At 44.4% G+C, this 22,292-nt stretch overlaps 1 protein-coding gene across 1 annotated transcript in view; it reads right to left on the reverse strand.

Annotated features, from left to right (window-relative positions):
• Nucleotides 1–22,292, reverse strand: part of IRAG2 (inositol 1,4,5-triphosphate receptor associated 2) — a 126,691-nt gene that overhangs the window by 97,471 nt on the left and 6,928 nt on the right. The window contains exons 2-8 of the mRNA XM_058655676.1: nt 19,364–19,969; nt 17,834–17,947; nt 9,993–10,170; nt 6,840–6,931; nt 6,704–6,749; nt 3,596–3,754; nt 317–434 (exon numbers count right to left, since the gene is read on the reverse strand). Of these exons, the coding sequence (XP_058511659.1) occupies nt 317–434; nt 3,596–3,754; nt 6,704–6,749; nt 6,840–6,931; nt 9,993–10,170; nt 17,834–17,947; nt 19,364–19,934 (1,278 nt within the window). The 5' untranslated portion in view covers nt 19,935–19,969. The remainder of the gene's footprint in view (nt 1–316; nt 435–3,595; nt 3,755–6,703; nt 6,750–6,839; nt 6,932–9,992; nt 10,171–17,833; nt 17,948–19,363; nt 19,970–22,292) is intronic.

Below are 22,292 nucleotides of genomic sequence, written 5' to 3' on the forward strand. Positions count from 1 at the left end.
GGAAGTTGGACAACACCTGGTATTAAAACCAGGGTGATGTTGGTTATCAGCTATGTATGAACACTTCTGGAAACATTCTGGAGATTTTTCTAGATCCTACCTAACTTTTGTAAAGCTGACTGAGAAATGTGTCAAGAATTTTCAACTTGGCAGAAACCGGAAGCACAATCTGGCTTAAGGTATCACCAAATCATTCACCAGTGTACCAATACCCGATTCCCATCCTTCCCCCCACCAACCCAAAATCAATCCTCTGGTATTGTGCTTGTGTAAGCCATATACCCATTTCAAAGGACACTGTGCTTGGATGACCTACTAAGTGTTTGTTCTGGGCCTCCAGCATGGTCTTCTGTTCTTCTGCAGCATTCATACTAATTTTCAGTTCTTCCAGTTCTTCTTTTAACAGATTTGTTCTCATAATAGCCTGCTGGGCACTGTGGGGGTGGGGCAGAAGGCAATGAGCAAACCCTCAAAATACAACTGCCAAAGACAAGGAAGAGAGCCAAGGGCTATTTTTAGACCAAGCTTTAAATCACCAAAGGTTTAAACCAGATGCCCACAATGGTAAAAAAATATACCCATGGTCTTTCATAGTCCTTAGCAAGGGAAGAAATTTAGGGAGAGGAGGAAGCTGACGGGGGAAGGGAGAAGGGAGGGAAGACATGTTTTCCTGAAGTCAGAACCATCAGAACCTGAAGTCGGTAACCATCATTGACTCAACCCCATTTTTTTAAATCCTACTAAAAATATATGATATTGGTTAATGCAATTCCATGAATATTTACTGGGACTCCCACATCAGGTTCTGTACCCCACGTTTATCCTTACAGAGCTTATATACCATGGAGGGTAAGAGGAACAAAAAATCAAAAATCCATAGGATACATTACATAGACTGGTTTATTAGAGGTGTTTACCATAACAAAGCATTGTAAATGACCTCAGCAACCACCAATAGGAAGCTGATTAAATGAATCTCAGTAATCAATATCATGGAAATAGTTATTTGAATCTCTCACTAGATTATAAAACTGTTCTCTGAGAACCTCAAAGGCGGTGCAATTTCCCTACCAAGGAATTATATCAATCATTCAATAGACAGAGTTACTGAGTTCCAAATCCATGCCAAACTGCATGGGCGAAAATGGCAAAAGTATACCCAACCTGGAGAACTCAACTATCCTAGAGTTCATCCTTAGCACAACACACACTCATAATGAAGAAATACTGCAAAACAAACCAAGATTGGAGTATACTCCAGTTCCATGCACATCTAAGAGTGGATAACTCAGGCAAGACACAAAAAGCAAATCATTGAGGGGCCACAAGTAGTCAGCTGTTTGTTGCTGCAAAAAATATTGAAGACAACTAACTTACAAACATAAGGTTTCTTTAATTCACAGTTCGGGAAATGCACTGTCTACATGACTTGGTACAGGGCTGGGCTCTCACGACAGGCCAACAATGGGGGGGATGAAGGGAGGGCAGCAGAATGTGCATAGTGGGTGATGTGATGAACCATGCAGCACAGATGGACTGAACCCAAATTTGGGCTTTCAGAATTTCTCCAGAGGTCCCAGAGCAGTAGCCTTGCAGCTAAAGTCCTCACCTTGAACACCAGGATCCCATATGAGTGCCAGTTCTAGTCCCGGCAGCCCTGCTTCCCATCCAGCTCCCTGCTTGTGGCCTGGGAAAGCCCAAAGCCTTGGGACCCTGCACCCACGTGGGAGACCTGGAAGAGGCTTCTGGCTTTGGATCAACACAGCTCTGGCTGTGGCAGCCACTTTGGGGAGTGAACCAGTAGATGGAAGATCTTCCTCTCTGTCTCTCCGCCTCTCTGTGTATCTGATTTTTCAAAATAATAACACTTTTTTTTAAAAGAACATCTCCAGAGCACTCCCAAGGACATGGTCCCATTGAACTGAGGGCCTTGCCCTGGGTCCCACCGTCCTACTTACCAGTAGGGCCTCTCTGGGGACCAAACATTCAATACATGCATGTTCCAAGGACATTTAACATCCAATCAAACATCTTAACCATAGCAGATCTTCTAACATTTAAGTATGCTGTCAGAGCACCAAGTGGAAAATTGAAAGCAGAACTCCAGGGCCCGGAGGCATGGCCTAGCGGCTAAAGTTCTCGCCTTGAAAGCCCCGGGATCCCATATGGGCGCCGGTTCTAGTCCTGGCAGCTCCACTTCCCATCCAGCTCCCTGCTTGTGGCCTGGGAAAGCAGTCGAGGATGGCCCAATGCATTGGGACCCTGCACCCGCGTGGGAGACCCGGAGGAGGTTCCTGGTTCCCGGCATCGGATCGGCGCGCATTGGCCCGTTGCGGCTCACTTGGGGAGTGAAACATCGGACGGAGGATCTTCCTCTCTGTCTCTCCTCCTCTGTGTATATCTGGCTGTAATAAAATGAATAAAATCTTTAAAAAAAAAAAAAAAAAAAAAAAAGAAAGCAGAACTCCATAATGAAGAACTCAGATTTTGGGAGCAAGTGCAGTGGTTTAACAAGCTAATCCTCCACCTGTAGTGCTGGCATCCCATATGGGAATTCATTCTAGTCCTGGCTGCTCCACTTCCCATCCAGCAGGCTGCTTATGGCCTAGGAAGGTAGTGGATGATAGCCCAAGTCCTTGGAAGTCTGCATCCACATGAGAAACTTGGAAGAAGCTCCTGGCTCCTAGGTTTGGACTGGCTTAGTTCCAGCCATTTCTTGTCTAAGTTAACTACAGTTAAGTCTCTAGAAAATGGGCCCAAAAAATGTACTTCCCCAAATAGCCACAACAGTCAGGACTGGGCCAGGTTGAGGCCAGCTGTCTGCATCTCCATCTGGGTCTCCTACATGGATGGAGTACTTAGACTGCATTCCAAGTACTTAGACTATTTTCTGCTGCTTTCCTAAGTGCATTAGCTGAGAACTGGGTCAAAACTATAGAAGCTGGCACTCGAACTGGTGCATATGTGTGATCCAGGTGTTGCAGACAACAGTGTGAACTGCTGAACCATAACACCAGTCCAAGTGTTTAAATTCCGAATATAGGGAGGGCCTGGCATGGCAGCCAAATGGCTAAAGTCCTTGCCTTGTAACCTGGCTGCTCCACTTCTCTTCCAGCTCCCTGCCTGTGGCCTGGGAAAGCAGTAGAGAATGGCTCAAAGCCTTGGGACCCTGCACCTGCTTGTGGGAGACATGGCAGAAGCTCCTGGCACCCAGCTTCGGATTAGCTCAGCTCCAGCCATTGTGGCCACTTGGGGAATGAACCAGGAAATGGAAGAAGATATTTCTCTCGTTCCTTCTTTCTGTAAATCTGACTTTCCAATAAAAATAAATCTATAAAGTTCTGAATACAGAGGTTCTAGGTAAACTGGGGGCAAAGACAAAGCACTCTAGTCTGCATGCTTTCCTGCAAAGAATAACTGCAGGATTTCTCCACTCTCTGCCATTCAATCACTCAAATAAATCAGGAAAACATTAAACTGAATATATTAAAATGTTTAGTTGTCTGCTATGCAAATTGTATCTTAATAATAATAATAATAAAAACTTTAAGAAAACAAACTAAAGCATCTGGCAGGCAGAGCCCCCAAACCTCACCTTTTCGCTTGAAAGCGTAGCTCAGCACACTCCTCTGATAACTGCCCGTTGGCTTCTTCCAAGGTTTCTATTGCCAATTTAAACTTATGATTTTCCTCTTCCAACTTTTGCTTGTTGAAATGTAGGTGTGTCACATAGTCTATCAAATCAGACACTTCTCTGTAGGTGAAAGTATGAATGAGAACAATTTCCAAGCAAAATAAGACCTATGGGTAAGCCAAACAGGCGGGAATGTTCTTGTACATTTTTCTGCTATCCTCCTCCTCATCATAAATAAAGGCCACTTACTAATATTCATGCAGTCATTACAGCAACATTCAAGAGTTTTCCAAAATTGCTAGGTATTTAGCACTTGCCATTTATAAAACTAACTTTCACAACTTTAAAAAAATGCATATTTGGAAGGCAGAACAACAGAGTATACGAATGACAGGGAAAAAAGATAAAGATCTTCCATCTGCTGGTTCGCTCTGCAGCTGGTCACAACAGCCAGGGCTGGGCCAAGTTGAACCATGAGTCTAGAGGTCCTTCATATCTGCTGCGTGGATGGCAAGGCACCATCTTCTGCTTCCTGTGCAGGCACATCAACAGAAAGCCAGATGAGAAGTGGAGCAACTGGAACTTAAACAAGCATTTTGATATGGGATGCCCATACAGCTAAGCCTACAGTACCATATCCAACACCTTTTTCACAACTTCTGTTTATCCTTAAAATAACCCTCCCCAAACCTGCCTCATCTACCCTGAGGTATTTCTGCTTACGCCTGTATTGTGGGAGGCCCCACAATAAACAGCTATGATTTTATTTAGTCCAAAGATCTTGGCAGATTTCAGCAATGCTTTAGCTGGGAAGCAATTCCTGGACTCCCACATAAAGGGAAGATGGAATTAAAAGATGTGTTTACTCTGGTGTGAAAGAAAATCTGCCATCTATGCATAGTTGGGTTTTTTTCCAATATTGTTTACTTTCCATGAACTGTCTCAAGAACCGTTGCATGCTCACATTTCTGAAGGTAGACTTCCCATCCACTGGTTCACTCTCCAAGCACCTGTGAGAGCCAGGACTGAGCAGGCTGAAGCCAGATGCTGGGAACTCATTGCAGGTCTCCCATGAGCCATCGCTAAAGCCTCCAGGTTGTACAGGAACAAGAAATCAGAATCCAGAGCAGAAACTTATACTCAGGAACTTGATTTGGGACACAGGTAGCTGGTTAATGTCTGTGTCACTCTTTGCCCCAAGCCCACAAGCCCTTTGACCATTTGGGCTATTGTCCCAACTCTACTTCTAACTTCCTGGCCAGCCACATGGGAGATGTGGGTTGAGTTCCCGGCTCAGGCCTCTAGCCTGGGTCTGAGCCAGATATCGGGGACTAAATCAGCATCACTCTACCCACTCTCTGTCATTCAAACTTTTGATGATAATGATGGAGATGGATAATGGAGGAAGAAGAAAGAAAAAGGAAGCGAAGGAAGAAAACGAAGAAGACAACAAAGAGGAGGAGGATTAGGAAGAGAATGGGAGGAGAAAGAGGAAATTTGAGTAGTATGTTTTCCTGGCTGCCTCCTGGCAATCTCAGCGCTGAGCACAGACTTCAGAACACGGTTTCTATGGTGCGGGCAGGGGTGATGGAGAGGGTGAAAGGGGATATCCCCAAACCTATGAAACCATACCATGAAAAACAAAAAGTTAAAAATGGTTTCTACTCTACCTTCTTGCCTGGATCATTCAGGAAGACAGAATCACTGCTCCTTAATATCTGAAACTCGTACATTAAACAGCAAACAGCTTTCCTCATTTCCTGCTTGCAAGGATCTATGAACAAAACCTTAAAAAAAAAAACCCTGGGGGCAGCACTGTGGCACAGCGGGTTACACCACTGCATACAACACTGGCATCCCATTCTGGTGTGCCAGCTGGAGTCCCAGCTGCCCGCTCCCCATGAACCCAACTCCCTATGAATGTGCCTGGACAGACAGTAGAGGATGGCCCAAGTGCTGGGCCTCCGTTACTCAAGTGCAAGAGCTGAATGGCATTCCAGGTTTTTAGCTTTGACCTGGCCCAGGTCCGGCTATTGGCATTATTTAAGAGCTGAATCGGAAGATCGAAGATCTCTCTTTCGCTGTGTGTCTCTCTGCTTCACTCTTGGCCTTTCAAATAAGTCAATCTCTTAAAGAAACCCCACCCCAAGAGCTTAAAAGTCACATCATAATCCTCTTATGAATGGCAGTTTCTTTCAGAAAATGTATGAAAAGTTTTCTGGATGAGCAAAGAGTAATTTGAGATTACTACTCCCTAAGAATTTGTATTCCAGACTTCGACTGAAGTGTCTAGACTCACAGGGTAGCATCGAGAAAAGTGATTCCAGCTGTCTGATACCTAGAAAGAGCTGAGCCATGTTACAGTAAGGGTCACTGTTACACACAGAGTAGGGATAACCCAGACCACCGAGTACCACCACCGGGTGTTCCCAGAGATAGAGAGTCGCCTGCTCACCAGCCACTTTTTCTTCTTAGTTCAGGAAAGACACTGCATGAAGCTTGGGGATTTTTAAGAAATGGATATTTTACTTAAGACCACCGTAACTAAAGGAGCTTTCAAAACGTAGCAACGCTGGAATAGCACCAACAGAATAACTTCTTGCAGAAGTGCACAAAGTTTGTGATTCACAAACATGATTTTCACATTTTCCTCCACCATTCAAGTTCCTATGTAAATTTATAATCTCCCATCCATTCCCTCATCTGTCCTATGCCTTTCTGTTCCATACCCAGCCTCATTATTTAAGTTGTATGATCTTAGACAAGTTACAGAACTGTGGTTTCACAACAGAAACATTGCTATCATAATAAAATCTCCAAGAGGTTGATGAGATGACTACCACTAAGTGTGAAAATCCAGTCACTCATGCATGGTATATAGTAAACTCTCGGTAAATTTCCTGCATATACATACATGTTCCTAAAGAGCTGGCTCTAAAACAGATGGCATAGAATATAAAAGTAGGTTTCTCCTACCACACAAAAAAGGTTAAGTGAATATGCAGTTATGAAATAAGACAAATCAGTAAGGAAGGTGGACGGTATTTTGTTACCAGTGAGAACACTCACAAGGTTCCCTGCGATGAGACATCCACTTCATCTGTGGTCCCTGGAACTGAAACACATCCAGAGAGCTTCATGAGAACTGCTGGGCCCCAGGCCGCAAGCAAATCACCCAACACTCCTGATGAAGTCACGCACATACCCGCCCTGCCTGAGCTGATGCTGTCCCCCTGCTCAAAGACAGAGTCATCAGCGATGCTGCTCAACCTGCTAGTGACTCCTCGGCTGGAACAACTGAAACAAAGCAAACCAGTGAGCCAGGAGTCTCTACTCAACCACGGCTGGATTCCTCTTCAGGTGCAATGTATACTTTCCCATCTCATTCTGAGTTGTTTTTGTCACATATTTGAAAGGCAGAGGAGATCTTCCCTCTGTTGGTTCACTCCCCCAAAGCCTGAACAGCCAGCACCCCAGAACTCAATCTGGGCCCGACATGTGGGTGGCAGGGACCCAACCACTAAAGCTGCTACCTGCCGCTTCACAGCTTATAACCGGAAGCTGCATTTGGTTACAAAGCTGGGATGTCAACTAGGCACTTCGATATGAGGTACTGTTGCCCCAAGTGGCTATTTTTTTTGGACACAATAGCAGTGCTATCACTTTTTCCTTAATGAGGAAACAAAGTGAAATCTATGTGAATTGTACTTTGAACACTGTGTTCCTGGTCTGGAAAAACTTCAGTGCAGATCTAGACAATTGTAGGTCAGGATAAATGTACTAAACTCCCAACCAGAATCTCAGTACTGGGGCTGAAGTTTTACTATTCAAGCTTTCTAAACATTGAATCCTTAGCTTCCTGCTCTTATGTAACCACACAGCTCTCCAGATTTGTACAGATACCCGAGTCAGCTGGCTCCACATGCATGGTTCCTATCAACCATGGATCAAGACCACTTGGGGTACGAGGGAAACAGCATTGTAGCATAGTGGATAATACCACTGTCTGCAATAACAGCATCCTATTTGCATGCTGGTTCAAGCCCCATCTGCTCCATTTCTGATCCAGTTGCCAGCTAATGCACCTAGGAAAGTCATGGAAATGACCCAAATACTTGAACTGCTGCCACCCACGTGGGAGACCCAGTGAGCTCCCAGCCTTAGCTGTTTAATTCTAATGCTTACTGCCTTTCAAATAAGTAAATATATTTAGGAAAAATACATCTGTACTGAACAAGTAGAGACTTTCTTCTTGTCATTATCTGTTAACACAACGCATGAACTATTTACATGGCATTTACACTATATTTGGTGTTAGTAAGTCATATGAAACTGACTTATAGCATACAGGGGAATTATGTAACTTCCACACAAACACTTCACCATTACTTCATCTGTGGTCCCTGGAACTGAAATACATCCAGACACACATCTTGGGGCCCTGTGCACCTCTGGACTTGCAGTACCAAAGCGAGCCCCGGAGCCATCCTCCCGTGGACACTACGGAATCACTACACTGATGTCTGTTTTTCAGTCTCAGATGAAAGAAAACTCCCATCACCCCTTATCTTTACATCCACACCAACCATTCTCACGTTATAGTGCAGTATTTTCTCCCAGATTTTTTGTTCCTTTATATTTGTCATAAAAATGAGTTTTCCTTTTGCCTTCACCATTTTATAGGATTATTGATATTTTTATTAAAGATAAAATTTACATATTTTTAAAAACTCAGACATCACCATGCAGTGCAGATCATTTCAGATTTTTACCAACTTTTCCCCATGTGTGCCACCACCTGACAAAAATGGGATTTCACCAATATACAGATCTATAGCCTGTTATTTGAAATAGTTCTTGTTATTTGGAATAGTTCTTTCATTGTACATTTACCTAATTCTAATTCTGCTTTTAATGATTATGCAGTAATTCAGTGGCTAGAAATACCATCACTGTTTTGCTTATTTAAATACTTAGATTACTATTGTCATTATTATAAAAATTTGATACAGGCATGTAACAGCATAAAGTTTTTAAATCAGCTCTGAGATCGCCTATTTTTAAGAATTTGTTGTTATGCTCTTAAATGTACCTTTTAAAAACTATGCTAACTTGCACTTCCACCAAACATACCTCCCCATTCTTTCTTGCTCCATCCTAACATGGGACACATTCTTTGAATTCATAATCAAATTGATGGGCAGAAAGGGTATTTTTTCTTTATTTGCATTTCTTTCATTACTAGTAAAACTGTGTATTTTTAACATTATTCGTTCATTTACTTATTTTGGTTAAGAAGCTAAGAGAAGATAAAGAGGAGAGAAATTTTCCATTGCCAGTGCAGCCCTCAAATGCCCTCATCAGCAAGGGCTGGGCTGAGGCAGGCACTACGTGTGCATCTCCCACCTTGGTGGCAGGGAGCCGCATACTTGAGCCCTCACCTGCTGCTTGCCCGACACACACTGCATCAGGAAGTGAACTGGGACTCACGCCCAGCCGCTGTGCTACAGTATGTGTGTGACTAATGGGGTTTTAGCTACCATACCAAATGCCTGCTCCTATATTCCCATACACTTACATTGCTTTTTTCATTGGCCTGTGTGTGGCGAACACTACAATCCTGTTTTCTGATATCAGCTTTCCATGTTAACCCTACCACAGCTCTAACAAGTGTTGTCTCCATTGGGTTTCAACTTTTCTCTCAGCAAATCCCTCGTGGGCACTGGCTGAGAGCAGAGGTTGGTGGCTGACCGGGAAGCATGGGAATGTGGCTGCCTAGAAGGGAGAACACACCTTCCCAGGCCAGTCACCACCCAGGTTCCTGAGATCATGGCTGACCTCCCCTCCTCACCCTGTTGTCTTCTTCCTCCCTAGCCTCCCTGTATTCCAGGGAGACACACCAATCCCTCTCACTGCCTAGTTCCCAGGCCTTCCAGGAGGCTTCCTTCCTAGGTTTAGACGCATGGATACAAAGAGTAGTCAATATTTGACTCAACTCCTGTGGCAGCTCAATCCTTTGAGAAAATATGTGCACCCTTCCAATCACAATAGATGAATGGCACCAGAATTCGAATATTAGAGCAATGGCTCTCAAAGTGTGCCTACTCCATCAGCAGAAGCATCAATAACTAATGAGAACTTAATAGAAGGTCAAGGTCACCCCACACCCACAGCATCATGACCAGGGGTGGTGGGGCGCAGTGAGGAGGTCTAACATCATTCATGAGATGCTGACACTGTGGAAGTGTGGGAAAACCCCACCGGTCACATCACACCTGTCAACCCAGCAGACCGTGAGGAGCAAGGACTGTGAGGCCTGCTCAGACCTGCAGGCCAGCCCAGCTGGCCCTCCCATTACCGTGTGCTCCGGTAGCGAGCCATCCACTCTTTGACAATTGTCTGGAATGCCTCCAGGTCCACACAGGGGTCTGTCTCTTCAGGGTCAAGTGTGTTCTTCAGCTCTTCGAGGTCACGCTCTTCAGCCTCTGGGCTCATGTGTCTCAGAAAATCTATTACTCTGTCCATTCCTACCAAGCCTTGGGAAGAAAAAAGGCAAAGTGATGGTGAGAGAGGAAAGAACATAATTTTGAGCAGTGCTGCTCACCTCTCCCAGGTTTCTTGCATTTAGAAATGTGCCATACAAACTGGGAGTCCTGATGAGGTGGCAAAGCATAAGAGGCCTCTGGCCTCGGGTGGGCATCAATGGTAAGTGAGTGCCTGGAACATACTGGAAGCTGCCTTAGTGTCAAGCTCCTTCACCCTGCTTTCATGTTTAGGGTACATCATGTTTCTCACAGCAGTCACAGGACAGAGTGATGCAAGGTCACAAGCCTTATGAGTTCATTTATCTCTCCTGTAGATAACTGGTTAGGTGGATCCCCATATACCCTTGAACCTGGGCACAGGCCCCAGACTGATCGAAGCCGAGTTTGCCTTCAGCAAAATTCCTCCAATGAACACAAAATCACCTATCCATCCATCCTGCAGACCAACCAGAGATGCACACCCAAACTGAACCTGCACCACTCAAGCAGCAGGACACGTGACAACCTCGGAGGAGTCAGTATCTAAGTAGCTGCTGTTCACATTTCTATCCTGCTCTTGGCAAACAAGCCACTCTCCCATGTCACAGACAGGCTTGCTTGTGTTAGTGCTGTGGACCTGGGGCTTTTGGTAGCAGAGTCAAGTCTCAGTTTGCAGGTGGCAGGTCGCAAGTCCATGCAGCTTTGGGGAAATCCCATCCTCCCTCAGCCTCAACTTCCTCATCTACGGAGCAGGAGGGTAGTCCTATCATACACTGTTACTGTGAGGCTTAACCGCTAATGTGATCAAATACCACTTGAGGGACCAGCACCTTGGCAGGCAGCTCAAGCCACCACATGCAATGCTTGCGTTCTATATGGGTGCTCGTTCAAGTCTCAGATGATCCACTTCCAATCCAGTTGCCTGCTAACGCACCTAGGGAAGCAGTGGCAGGCAGCTGCAATGCTTGGCACTCTACACTGACGACGGAGGCCTGGTGAATCCACTGGCTTCTGGCTTCAGCCTGAGCTAGCCCTGTTGTAGGAGTGACCCAGTGAGCTGAAGAACACGCTGTTTCACCCTCTATCTTTCTGCCTATCAAATAAATCTTGTTAAAAATTATTTGCAGGAGGTAACTGAACTGTCACCATTTTGTCTCACTTAAAAATTTGAAGGGCACAGTTAATAAGAGACACAGAAGTCAAGACTTCCATCCTCTGGTTCATTCCCCAAATGGCTGTAATGACCGAAGTGGGACCAAGTCTGAAGTCCAGAGCCAGAAGCTTCTTCCAGGTCTCTCACGTGGGTGCAGTGGAAGGACTTGGACCATCCTCTGCTGCTTTGCCACTCACATTAGCAGGAAGCTAGGTCACAAGCGAAACACCCGTATCTCAAGCTGGTATCCACAGGGAGTGACAGCACCGGACGCAGCAGCTTCATGCACCATGCCTCCCTGCTGGGCCCATCTTTCCTCAAATAGGATCAGTGAAGAGAGTTTTTCCTCTGCTCTGTGTGAAATAGCATAGTCGTGTAAAAACCGGGGAAGTTTGTTCCTTTTAGCGGGGAGGACGAGTTGTTCTCTAAACCAGTTAGTCCTACAGTCACAATCAAAAATTAGACTCACCCAGACTAAGTTGAATACTGACACATCCATCTTCCCCGAATACAAGCCTCATCTTTCTCTAACAACCAAGACCAGCCCCAGGGCTGGCTGATCCCAAAGGGGAGGGAAAACCAGATAGAAGGTTGGCAAGGCAAATACAAGAACGAAAGTGGTACCCTAAGGAAGTCTCGCCCATGACATAACCAAAGCTTCAGGACAGCATACCGGCTGCTCTGCTAATGACCCAGAGACAGCAACAGAAGATGACCCAGGCACTCGGGTCCCTGTCACCCACGTGAGAGACCCAAGGAGTTACAGGCTCCTGGCATTAGTCTGACTCGGCACTGGCTATTGAGCTAGCTGGGGACTGAACCAGTGGATGCAAGCGCTCCGTCAATCCATCTTTCAAACATTTGAAAACAAAAATTTAAGAGATCAATTTAACATGTTCATTGTGATAGAAAAAGGTAGTAAAACCACTGTTATAAAGGCTGAGTGTCCCTTATTCAAACTATTTGGACTGAGCACTGTTTGAGGTCGGTGGGGGAGGGGAGGTTCCGATTCTGGAATATTTACACAGACCTTAGGGAAGTGTCAGGGCTCAAGAACCTTCAACTTTGAGAGCATTTCAGATTTGGATTTTCAGATCAAGGGTGTGTAATTTGGATAGAAGTAGCTCCCTATTTGTAGAATTAATAATGCCAGTAATGATATCTGCATTTCTTCTCCTTTCCCTGAGGTTTACACCTGGGGCTGGCTCTGTGATATAGCGGGTTACTCGGGCACCTGTGATTTCTACCTGCCAGCCACTCCATTTCAGACCCAGGTTCCTACGAACGCACCTGCAGAGACAGGGAAACATGGCCAAAGTGCACAGCAGGGGTTCACTCACAAGACATGCTTGTTCTCCCACATGTTGAGTCGCTGCTCAGGATGTCTGCAGCCCACTGGACAGGCCTGTGCCCCATCCCCGTCCAGCAGCCTCTTCACATTCATTTTGGCAGACAGCAGGTGTATGTGGGTCCCTGCTCCCCATGTGGGAGACCCGGATGGAGCTGCTCCCAGCTTCGTCCTAACCCAGATCCAGCTGTTGTGGACACTGAGAGGTGGACGAGCACATGGAAGATCAACCTCTCTTCACTTTGCCTTTCATAGACTTTTTAACATCAAGCAGGAAAAAAGAGAAATCCTTGGTCATCAAAGTTAGTCCTCTCTAGTGTGGGTGGGCGTCGACTCACCAGTTGAAGGTGTTAATGGAGCGAGAAGCTGCTCCTCCCTGAAGCAAAACACACTGCCTCCTGCCCACCTGCCTTCCACTATGCCATCAGCTGTTTTGCTACATTTCCTCGTGAATAGACTGTGTTGCTGTCTTTGAGACTACTATACAATCAGCAGCCCTGGTCCTCAGGCTCAGCCTCACCCAAAACAAACCCAACTAGCTGGCTGCCTCACCCTGACTATCTTGGGACTTGTTTGCCTCCATCATCATGTGACCCAATAATACAACTCTCTCCCCCCCCCCTTACAGATAAGGGGATTTCCAAAAGCCACAGCAAATGAAACAGAGATAAGTTCAGGGGACGACATGATGGCATAGCACAGAAACCTACAGAGAGAGAGGCTAACACCTCGTATGGACATTAGTTCAGGGCCTGGGCTGCTCTGTTTCTGGCTTAGCTGCCTGCTAACAGCCTGGGAAAAGCACTGAAATATGATGGAAATGTTAAGTCCCCTGCCCCAACATGGGAAACCAGGACCTTGCAGGCATTTGGAAAGTGAACCAGGGGATCCAAAGTCTAGATTGAGATTTCTCTCGCCTTCCCTCCCCCACCCCATTCTCTGTAGCTCTTCCAAACTTTTACCCATCATACCACAATGATGACCTCTTTCAAATAAATTTTTTTTTAAAGTTTAGGGGGTCTACCACAATAGCCTAGTGGCTAAAGTCCTTGCTCTGGGATCCCATATGACACGAGTTTGTGTCCCAGAAGCCCTACTTCCCACCCAGCTCCCTGCTAGTGGCCTGGGAAAGCAGTAGAGGACGCCCCCAAAGACTTGGGATCCTGCACCCATTTGGGTGACCTGGAAGAAGCTCCAAGCTCCTGGCTTCAGATTGGCTTAGTTCCAGCCACTGTGGCCACTTGGTGAGTGAACCAGAGGATGGAAGATCTTTCTCTCTGTCTCCATGTCTCTGTAAAATCTGACTTTGCAATAATAATCTTTTTTTAAAAAGTTAAGTTTAGGGACAGTAGGTTAGCCATCACTTGGAACAGCCACATTCCATGTTGGAGCACCAGTCTAGTCTTGTCCACTGGTTTCCAAACAGCTTCCCTGCTAATGCACCAAGGCCAAGTAGATGGGCCCCTGCCACCATCTGGAACAATCGGATCAAAGTTCCTGGCTCCTGGTTTCAGTTTTGCTCAACCCCAGCTGTTGTAGCCATTTGGGACGTGTAGTATTTGGAAGATCTTGCCTTTTCTCTTTCACTTCTGCCTCTTTCCCAGCCACTCAGCTTTTAACCTAAATAAATCTTTTTACAAAGAAATAAATTATTCAGATCAAATCAAAAGCAAATATTAAGCATTCTACAAAGTATTCAAGTTTTCATCTGCTGTAATCATTTTTCTTACTGGCAGTCAGTGCATTTGGTACACAATCAAATTTCCATCAGTCTATCACACACCCAAGAGAAAGGCAGCAGGTGTATTTTGGCTTACAATGTTCGGGTTCACAGCCCTAAGCAGGACAAGTTTCATTCCCAGCCCAGAGACTCGGCCATGTGGTAGGGCCTGAGCATGAACAACAGTGAAGACATGTGGAAGATGGGTCTCATGGTGAGTACCTAGGTCCAACCTGGCTTTTACAACCAACCTGCTCCCAAGAGCTACCTCCATGACCCAAACACTTGTTACTGTGTCCACCAACCTAGGTGCCACGATTTCATGATGTGTCCAGACCCAAGCTATTAAATCCATTGACATGAAGCATCAATGGACAGTAGGAATCTCTTTCTATTGAGTTATTTGGAGCAAGGGGTGGGTTATAGGCATTTCATTTTGATCGATAGTCCAGGACTTCCCATGCATCCCAAAGTCTGAGGATGCTCATGTCCCTCATGTAGCAGTCGTGTAGTGTTTGCCTATAACCCATCACAGCCCACCCCAATACTGTAAGTTATCTTCAGGTGACTTCTAATCTCATACAGTATAAATGCAAACAGTTGCCTTCTTTATTGTTTCTGGAGTATGAGGAAAAAATCTGTGCATGTTCAGTATAGATAAAATCTTTTCTACCCTGAACATTTTTTATCCAAAGTTGATCAAGTTCACGATTGACTGAACCTGAGGATATGGGACCCCCAGACACAGGGGCCAACTGCAATTTCAAACAAATAGAATAGCTGCAAGAAGGGCAAAAAAACCCTTGCCTAGGTCTTTTATTCAGGCGACTGTTTACTGAAGAAGTAATCTTCAAAATGTGTAGCATCATAAAATACAAAGGATCAGAGGAATTGTTCAAGATTCAAGAGAACATAATAACACAATGTAAAACAGGTCCAATTGAGACCACGGACCAGGAAACACAAAACTATGTATTGTTGGAACATTACATTCAAATACAGACTTGTGAATTGGACCACAGTACTGTATCAACTTTAAATATCCTGCTACTGATCACTGTGGTCCATCCTAGGTAAACATCCTCGTTCATCAGAAAAACACAACAGGGTTTTGCCTCAATATAATTCAGGATGGGGATCAACACCGTAGAGTGTCAGGCTAACCTTTGTCTGTGACACTGGCATACCATAGGGTAACAGTTCAAGTCCCAGATGTTCTACTTCTGATCCAGCCAACTGTTAACGCACCTGGGAAAGTAGCCAAAGATGACTCCAGTAGTTGGGCCCCAGTCACCCATGTGGGAAACCTGCATGGGGTTCCTGGCACTTGGCCTTGTCCTGGCCCAGCTTTGACCATTGTAGCTATTTGAGGAGAGAACCAGCATAGGGTAGTTTTCTCTCTCTCCCACTTTGTAACTTTGATTTTGAAATGAGAAAACCTTAAACATCGAACTTACCCTCAAGCAGCAGAGCTAGAAAGAGGAAAAGACGAGTGATAAAACAAATGGAGTAAAATGTCAAAACTGGATAAATCTCAAGAAAGGAAAAAATCTCAAGAAAGGAAAAATGCAAATTACTTGTGAGCTCTGTGAGGCTCAAAAGTATCTATCTATCTTGAAATGATAGCAAAATTAAGTTGCCTCCTCCCTGAATAAAAAGTTACAGTCAGTATAAGGAAATTCCTACTGTCCAGTGACAGACTATTGAGTGTCAATGAGAAAAATAATTACAACAGATCATGTATACAAAAATCACAAATTCAAAACATACACACCCCAAACTTCATGAAGTGATCTTTTCACGGCATTGCAAAACCAGTTTGTTATTGTAAAAATTCATACCAAGAGACACAATCAAGATTTTATCCTACCTCTCCTTCAGGACTCAAAACTTGGGATGGCCAAATAACAGATAGACAAAGACTTAAAGTTTCTTATTATAAAGTATCTCAGTAGAAAAAGTGACAGGAATTGATGGCGTCACCCTTGGCGATAGAATAGATTGAAGTTTCGCCATCAACATGAAGATGCATAATTTTACCCAAGTATAATACTTAGCTCAAAAAACATACCCTTTAAATAAAGAGTCAGGAAATCTGATTAAGTATTCCTAAAATATACAAACTTCATATTATAATTTAACCAAAAAAGGTTTTAGATGAAAAAAGCTAAATAACAAATTGCAATATAAAAATTTTAGAAATAGCTGAAAAGGGAACACAGAGGTAAGGAAACCCATCACCATAAACAAATCATCTATGAATATTAATTTAAATAAAACTTCAGGGCCCTGTGCCATAGCCTAGCAGCTAAGTCCTCACCTTGCATGCACCGGGATCCAAAATGGACGCCAGTTCTGATCCCAGCAGCCCAGCTTCCCATCCAGCTCCCTCTCTGTGGCCTGAGAAATCAGTCAAGGACGTCCCAAAAAAGCCCTGGAACCCTGCACCTGTGTGGGAAACCCAGAAGAGGCTCCAGGCTCCTGACTTCAGATCGGCTCAGCTCCAGCCGTTGCGGCCACTTGGGGGAGTGAATCAGTGGATGGAAGATCTTCCTCTCTGTCTTTCTCTGTATATCTAACTTTCCAATAAAACTAAAATAAATCTTAAAAAAAATTCAAAGACATCACACATACTAACAAAGTATTTGAAAATATTAAGAAAGTAATTACATTTTGTCATAGTGATGGCATTGGAATTGTGCTTAAATCCTTCAAGGTCTTTTAGAAATATTTATTTACAGACAAAATAAAGTGACCGCTGGGATTTGCCTTCAGAAACACAAAGCAGAAGAGAAAAATGAATTGGGTTAGAAATGAGATGAACCAATTACAACACCTAGAAGGGTTCATCATACCAGTCACTGTGTGTTTGACTATAGTTGAAATGTTCTACAATACTGGTGAAAATGATTGAAGAAATAAAACAAAGGACTAACCAAGGGTGCTGAAGCAAATACACATAGAATTACCAGGGATTTGCTTTGCTTACCATCACTAACTTAAGGTGCACGTGAGTCATTTATGTATTAAAAATTACTTGCAAAAACTTTAAAAAGAATGTATCCCCCAAAAAAGAAGAGAGAAGTGAAAAATCTAAAGTTAGTTAAAAATTCTGACCTAAACTGGGCCTGTGGTTTTATAGAGTTGAAATATTGCTCGTATGGCAACGCCCGTGACATGCTAGCAGTTCCAGTCCACGATCTGGGCTGTTATGTCCGTTGATGAGTTTTAAAAAGCACACACATCTAGTCATTTTTACAATAAGCAGAAGAAGGGTGAGGAAATAACTACCAAGGCCTCAATAGCCAACACACCTCCCAATCTAGCCTGCACTCAGCCCATGTAGACACAGTTCCCCAGACCCCATGCAAACCATTGATTTCCCTTTCTCTCACAACAGGAAGTCCAGATGACTTGCAGGTACAGATCTTTCAGCAGGTAACTTTCAACTCACCTCTGTGGGCCGTGTCCCATGTACGAAAAATACCAGCCAGCAGCTGGTCCTCACAGGTCCCTGGAGAGCTGTCGGTGACACCATCTCTGCCGTCACCACCTCCTGGTTTCCATTCTGTGAGGAGAAAACATTTGCAAGAACAGATGCTTTTCTTTGCTTCAATGATTCATTTCCCATTTGCAGGGGTTAACTTTAATAGTGAAGGCCTCTTAATAACCAGTAATGAATAGTGAGGACTTGGCCTGAATGAATCCATTAAAAGATGGACTTGAAAAGTCCCCTATTTTTCTTTCTTCTTTTAAGTGTTATAAAGAGGATTGGGAAGGAAATAGAGAACTGAAAATATTTTTTTGCCCTATAATGTTAAAAGCATGAAAATATGACTGGCACAACAGATAAAAAATCCCTCCCCCCAAAAATCAGGGGGCTGGCATGGTGGCTCAATAAGTTAATCCTCTACCCCCACGCGCCAGCATCGAATGCAGGCACCAGTTAGTGCCCTGGCTGCTCTACTTCCAATCATCTCCCTGTTTATGGCCTGGAAATGTGGTAGAAGATGACCCAGAACGGACTGCTGACTCCTGGCTTCGGATGGGCCATGTGGGGAACAAACCAGTGGATGAAGATCTTTCCCCGCTGTGTCTTTTCTCTCGTTTAAGTCTGCCTTTCTAATAAAAATAAATCTTACCAAAAAAAAAAAAAAACAAAAAAAAAAAAATAGGAGGAGGAGCTGGCGTTGTGGTGCAGCAAGTTAAGCTGCTACCTACAACACCAGCATCTGATACAAGCACTGACTTGAGCCCTCAGTGCTCCACTTCCAATGCAGCTCAAGGCTAGCATCCCTAGAGAGTAGCTGAATATGGTCTCTCCCACGCGAGGGGCAGGAGGAGGCTCTGGCTCCCAGCCTCAGCCTGCTCAGCCCCGCCATTGCAGCCTGCTCAGCCATTTCCAGGGTAAATCACCAGATGCAAGCTCTCCCTCCCTCCCTCTCTATAACGCTGCCTTTCAAATGAAATATATAATTTTTTCTAACCAAACTAGAAGTAAACAGAATCCACTATAAAGCATGGATGCCATTTTACATTTGTTTGTTTGTTTGTTTTTCAGTGTCTATGACCCTTTCAACAGTCTTAGCATTTCCTGAAGCAAAACTGAGGAGCGACAGTCCCTGTCTGCTCTAGCCTCCCTCCTCTGTTTCTTCAGTGGGACAGTTTCTCCTAAGCTTACTGAACTCCTCCAAAAGAGAAATGCTAAAATGGCCACTCCAGTAAGACACCTGTCAAGTGCATGAATTTTAACTCCCTTATATCTAAGTCTGCCCAGTGTGACATTCCCATAAGTCCTGGCAAACTGTGTTTTCAGACCAGTAAGCCCAATCGAGAATTCACATCAGGTTTTTTAATGATGTAAACAAACTTAAAAGGGACAGAGATGCCTCTATCTCAACTCTGATTGTTGAGTTCCAGTATTCTAAAAGTACATAGGCCTACAGTTAACTGGAAGAACCGATGTTAACAAGTGAATATTTACCATCATCATTCAGAGATAACCGCTTCACCACCAACTCCGGAGGACTCCAACAGTCGCGGCTTTGACCAGAAGTGGAACCAGGGTCAAGTACGAAGGTACTGGAACTTCTTTCGGTGCAGCAAGTGTCCAAGTCCTCATTCAAGAGGAGCTTGCCTTGTCTTTGTGCCATCCAAGGTGGGTGTCTACACTTGGTGCTTGATGCCCGCTCTGAGCTGCTCTCGAAACTTGGGGGATGGACAGAGGACATTTCACTCTCAGGACTGCTGAAAGCAGGCAGGACTGGCGTCCTTGGAGATGCCACTTCCGGACAAGAAATGAAGGCGGCAACTTTGTCCAAACTTGCGAAAGGCGAGGTGGGCATAGGAAAGCAAGCCGCCATCCTCTTTCTCAGTAGCTCTTGGATGTTCTTCTTGCTGTGGACCCATGGACTCTCAAAACTGCTGGTGCGGTACTTGCTTATCTGCTGCGCTGGATCCGACACAGTTTCTCTCCTTTGGATGGCTTTGATTTTTCTACAAATGCTTTCTACTGGGTTGTGTCGTTTCTCAGTCCCTTTCCTCATTGCAGCCATTGTTGACTTTCTTCCAGTTTACAGAGAAATAGTGGCTGAAGGATAGACAAAAGCACACAGGTTTTTAAAAGTTTGTGTTGTCCTAACCAGAATTTACTATTAGCACATTTATTCCCAAATCAACTTTGAAGGATGAAAGCAACTTATTCAACTGCTTTCAAAGTAACTTTATGTATTTATCTTTGGCACTCAATTTTTAGAGGCAGATATGGCTATATACAAAGTACTTACCATGCACCTTTTACGTATCAGCAACTTACTGTATTCTCAAGATAACTTTCTTGGGTCAGCAGCATTTGCAGTAAAGAGAAGGGACCCAAACTCACCCCAGGTTAAGTGCCAGAGCCCAGATTCAATCCATGCAGTCCAACCCCAAGACTGGATATCTTTTTTGAAGATTATTCAAAATTCAGAACTACAGGGAAATATGGAGAGACAGAGAAAGGCAGACTTTCCGTCGGGTACTTTAGTCCCCAAAGCCAGGACTGTGCCAGGCTGAAGCCAGCAGCTTCGTCCAGGTCTCCCATGTGGGTGGCAGGGGCCCAAGCACTTGGGCCATCTTCCACTGCTTTTCCAGGCCATTAGCTGGGTCAGAATTGGCCCAGCCAGAACATGAACCAGTGCCCAGATGGGATGCTGGCTTTGCAGCTAAGCCATGAACCATGAACAATTCCAGTCCCCTAGACTGGACTGTTGAAAGTTTTGCTTTTCATTTTAGTGATAGGTCAAGAATGACGACAGAGGTGACAGCACCAATGGTGCCAACCGCTCCCACTGTGGTACCACAGACAGAACTCCAGTTCTTATTATGAGATTACTAAATAATAATAAGTGTTTTACAGGTATTACATCTGAACTTCACACAAAGCCTGCCAAAAGTGTGGAAATACCCTTTTACAGAAAGAAATTGACACTCAAATCAACTTTTTAATGGTCACAATTTTCAGTCAAATGCATCGACGCCAACATAGTTTTATGAATGGCAAGATAAAAGGATATTTAAGTTCAAGGAAAAAAAAATGGTATTCATTACCAACATTTTTTTTTAACTTCATGCAAAGTATTTTTCATCATTTGCACTCTTCATGCATATTTTAAAGACATGGTACATGCATGGATTTCAACAGTTGTTCACCAAGATAAATTTGTCTTTTTCAGTAAAAATCTATTTACTTTAAAGGCAGAGTAACAGAGAGAGGTTCACTTTCCAAAAACCCACAGAGGCTGGGACTGGGCCTGTGTAGGTCAGAAACTCCATCCGGGTTTCCTTCAGGGTGGCAGGAGCCAAGTACTAGGGCCGTCTTTTGCTGCAGTAGCAGGGAGCTGAACCAGAAGTGGAACAGCCAAGACTATAAGCAGCGCTCCAATATGAGATGCCAGCTGCACAAGCAGAAGCTCAGCCTGCTGGGACACAAAAGTAGTCTCTACATTTACCTTTTTCATTTTTAAGATTTGTTTACTTTTATTGGAAAGTCATATATACAGAGAGGGGGAGAGACACAGAGGAAGATATTCCATTCACTCCAAGTATCTGCAACGGCCAGTAGCTTCCTCTACACCAGTGCAGGATCCCAAGGTTTTGGGCCATCCTCGACTGCTTTCCCAGACCACAAACAGGGAGCTGGATGGGAAGCAGGGCCCCTGGGACACGAACCAGTGCCCATATGGGATACCACACACACATAAGGTGAGGAACCTAGCCACTAGCCTACTGCGCCAGACCCGTAAATTTACCTTTCAATTTCATTTTCCACAACCTTTTAGAAATACCCTTGAATGTCACTTTTTGAAAAAGCTTAATTTTACTTTTTGTTAAGTAGCAATTAGGGGATTTGGAAATAAACCCCAAATCTTAAACTGCTAATATTTACCCATTTAAAAGGCAGACAGGCAAAACGTCATGAATCTTCCATCCATGGGTTCACTTCCCAAATGCCGATAACATCTAAAGCTGCACCAGGCTGAGACGGGAACCCAGAGCTAAATCGATGTTTCCATGTGGGTGGCAGGAGCTGAAACACTTGAGCTAAATAACTGCCCCCCTCTAGGGTGTATCTTGGCAGAAAGCTGGACTCAGAAACAGAGTGAACACTCGAACACAGGCCCTCTCTAAAATGGAATGTGGGCACGCCAAGCAGCGTCTAAGCACCTTTCTAATGCCCACCCCAACTGACAAAATTTAAAATACTCTATGCGAGAGAAGTGGTAATAATCTGAATACTTACAATTAGTTGAATACTCAGGCCTGGCACAATGGTACCACTAATCTACCTACAAATACCAGGATGCAATATAGGTGTCCGTATATATCCTGACTGCTCCACTTCCCATCCAGCTCCCTGCTTGTGGCCTGGGAAA

Source organism: Ochotona princeps, chromosome 27 (genome assembly GCF_030435755.1).
Source record: "Ochotona princeps isolate mOchPri1 chromosome 27, mOchPri1.hap1, whole genome shotgun sequence".
Lineage (NCBI taxonomy): Eukaryota > Metazoa > Chordata > Mammalia > Lagomorpha > Ochotonidae > Ochotona > Ochotona princeps.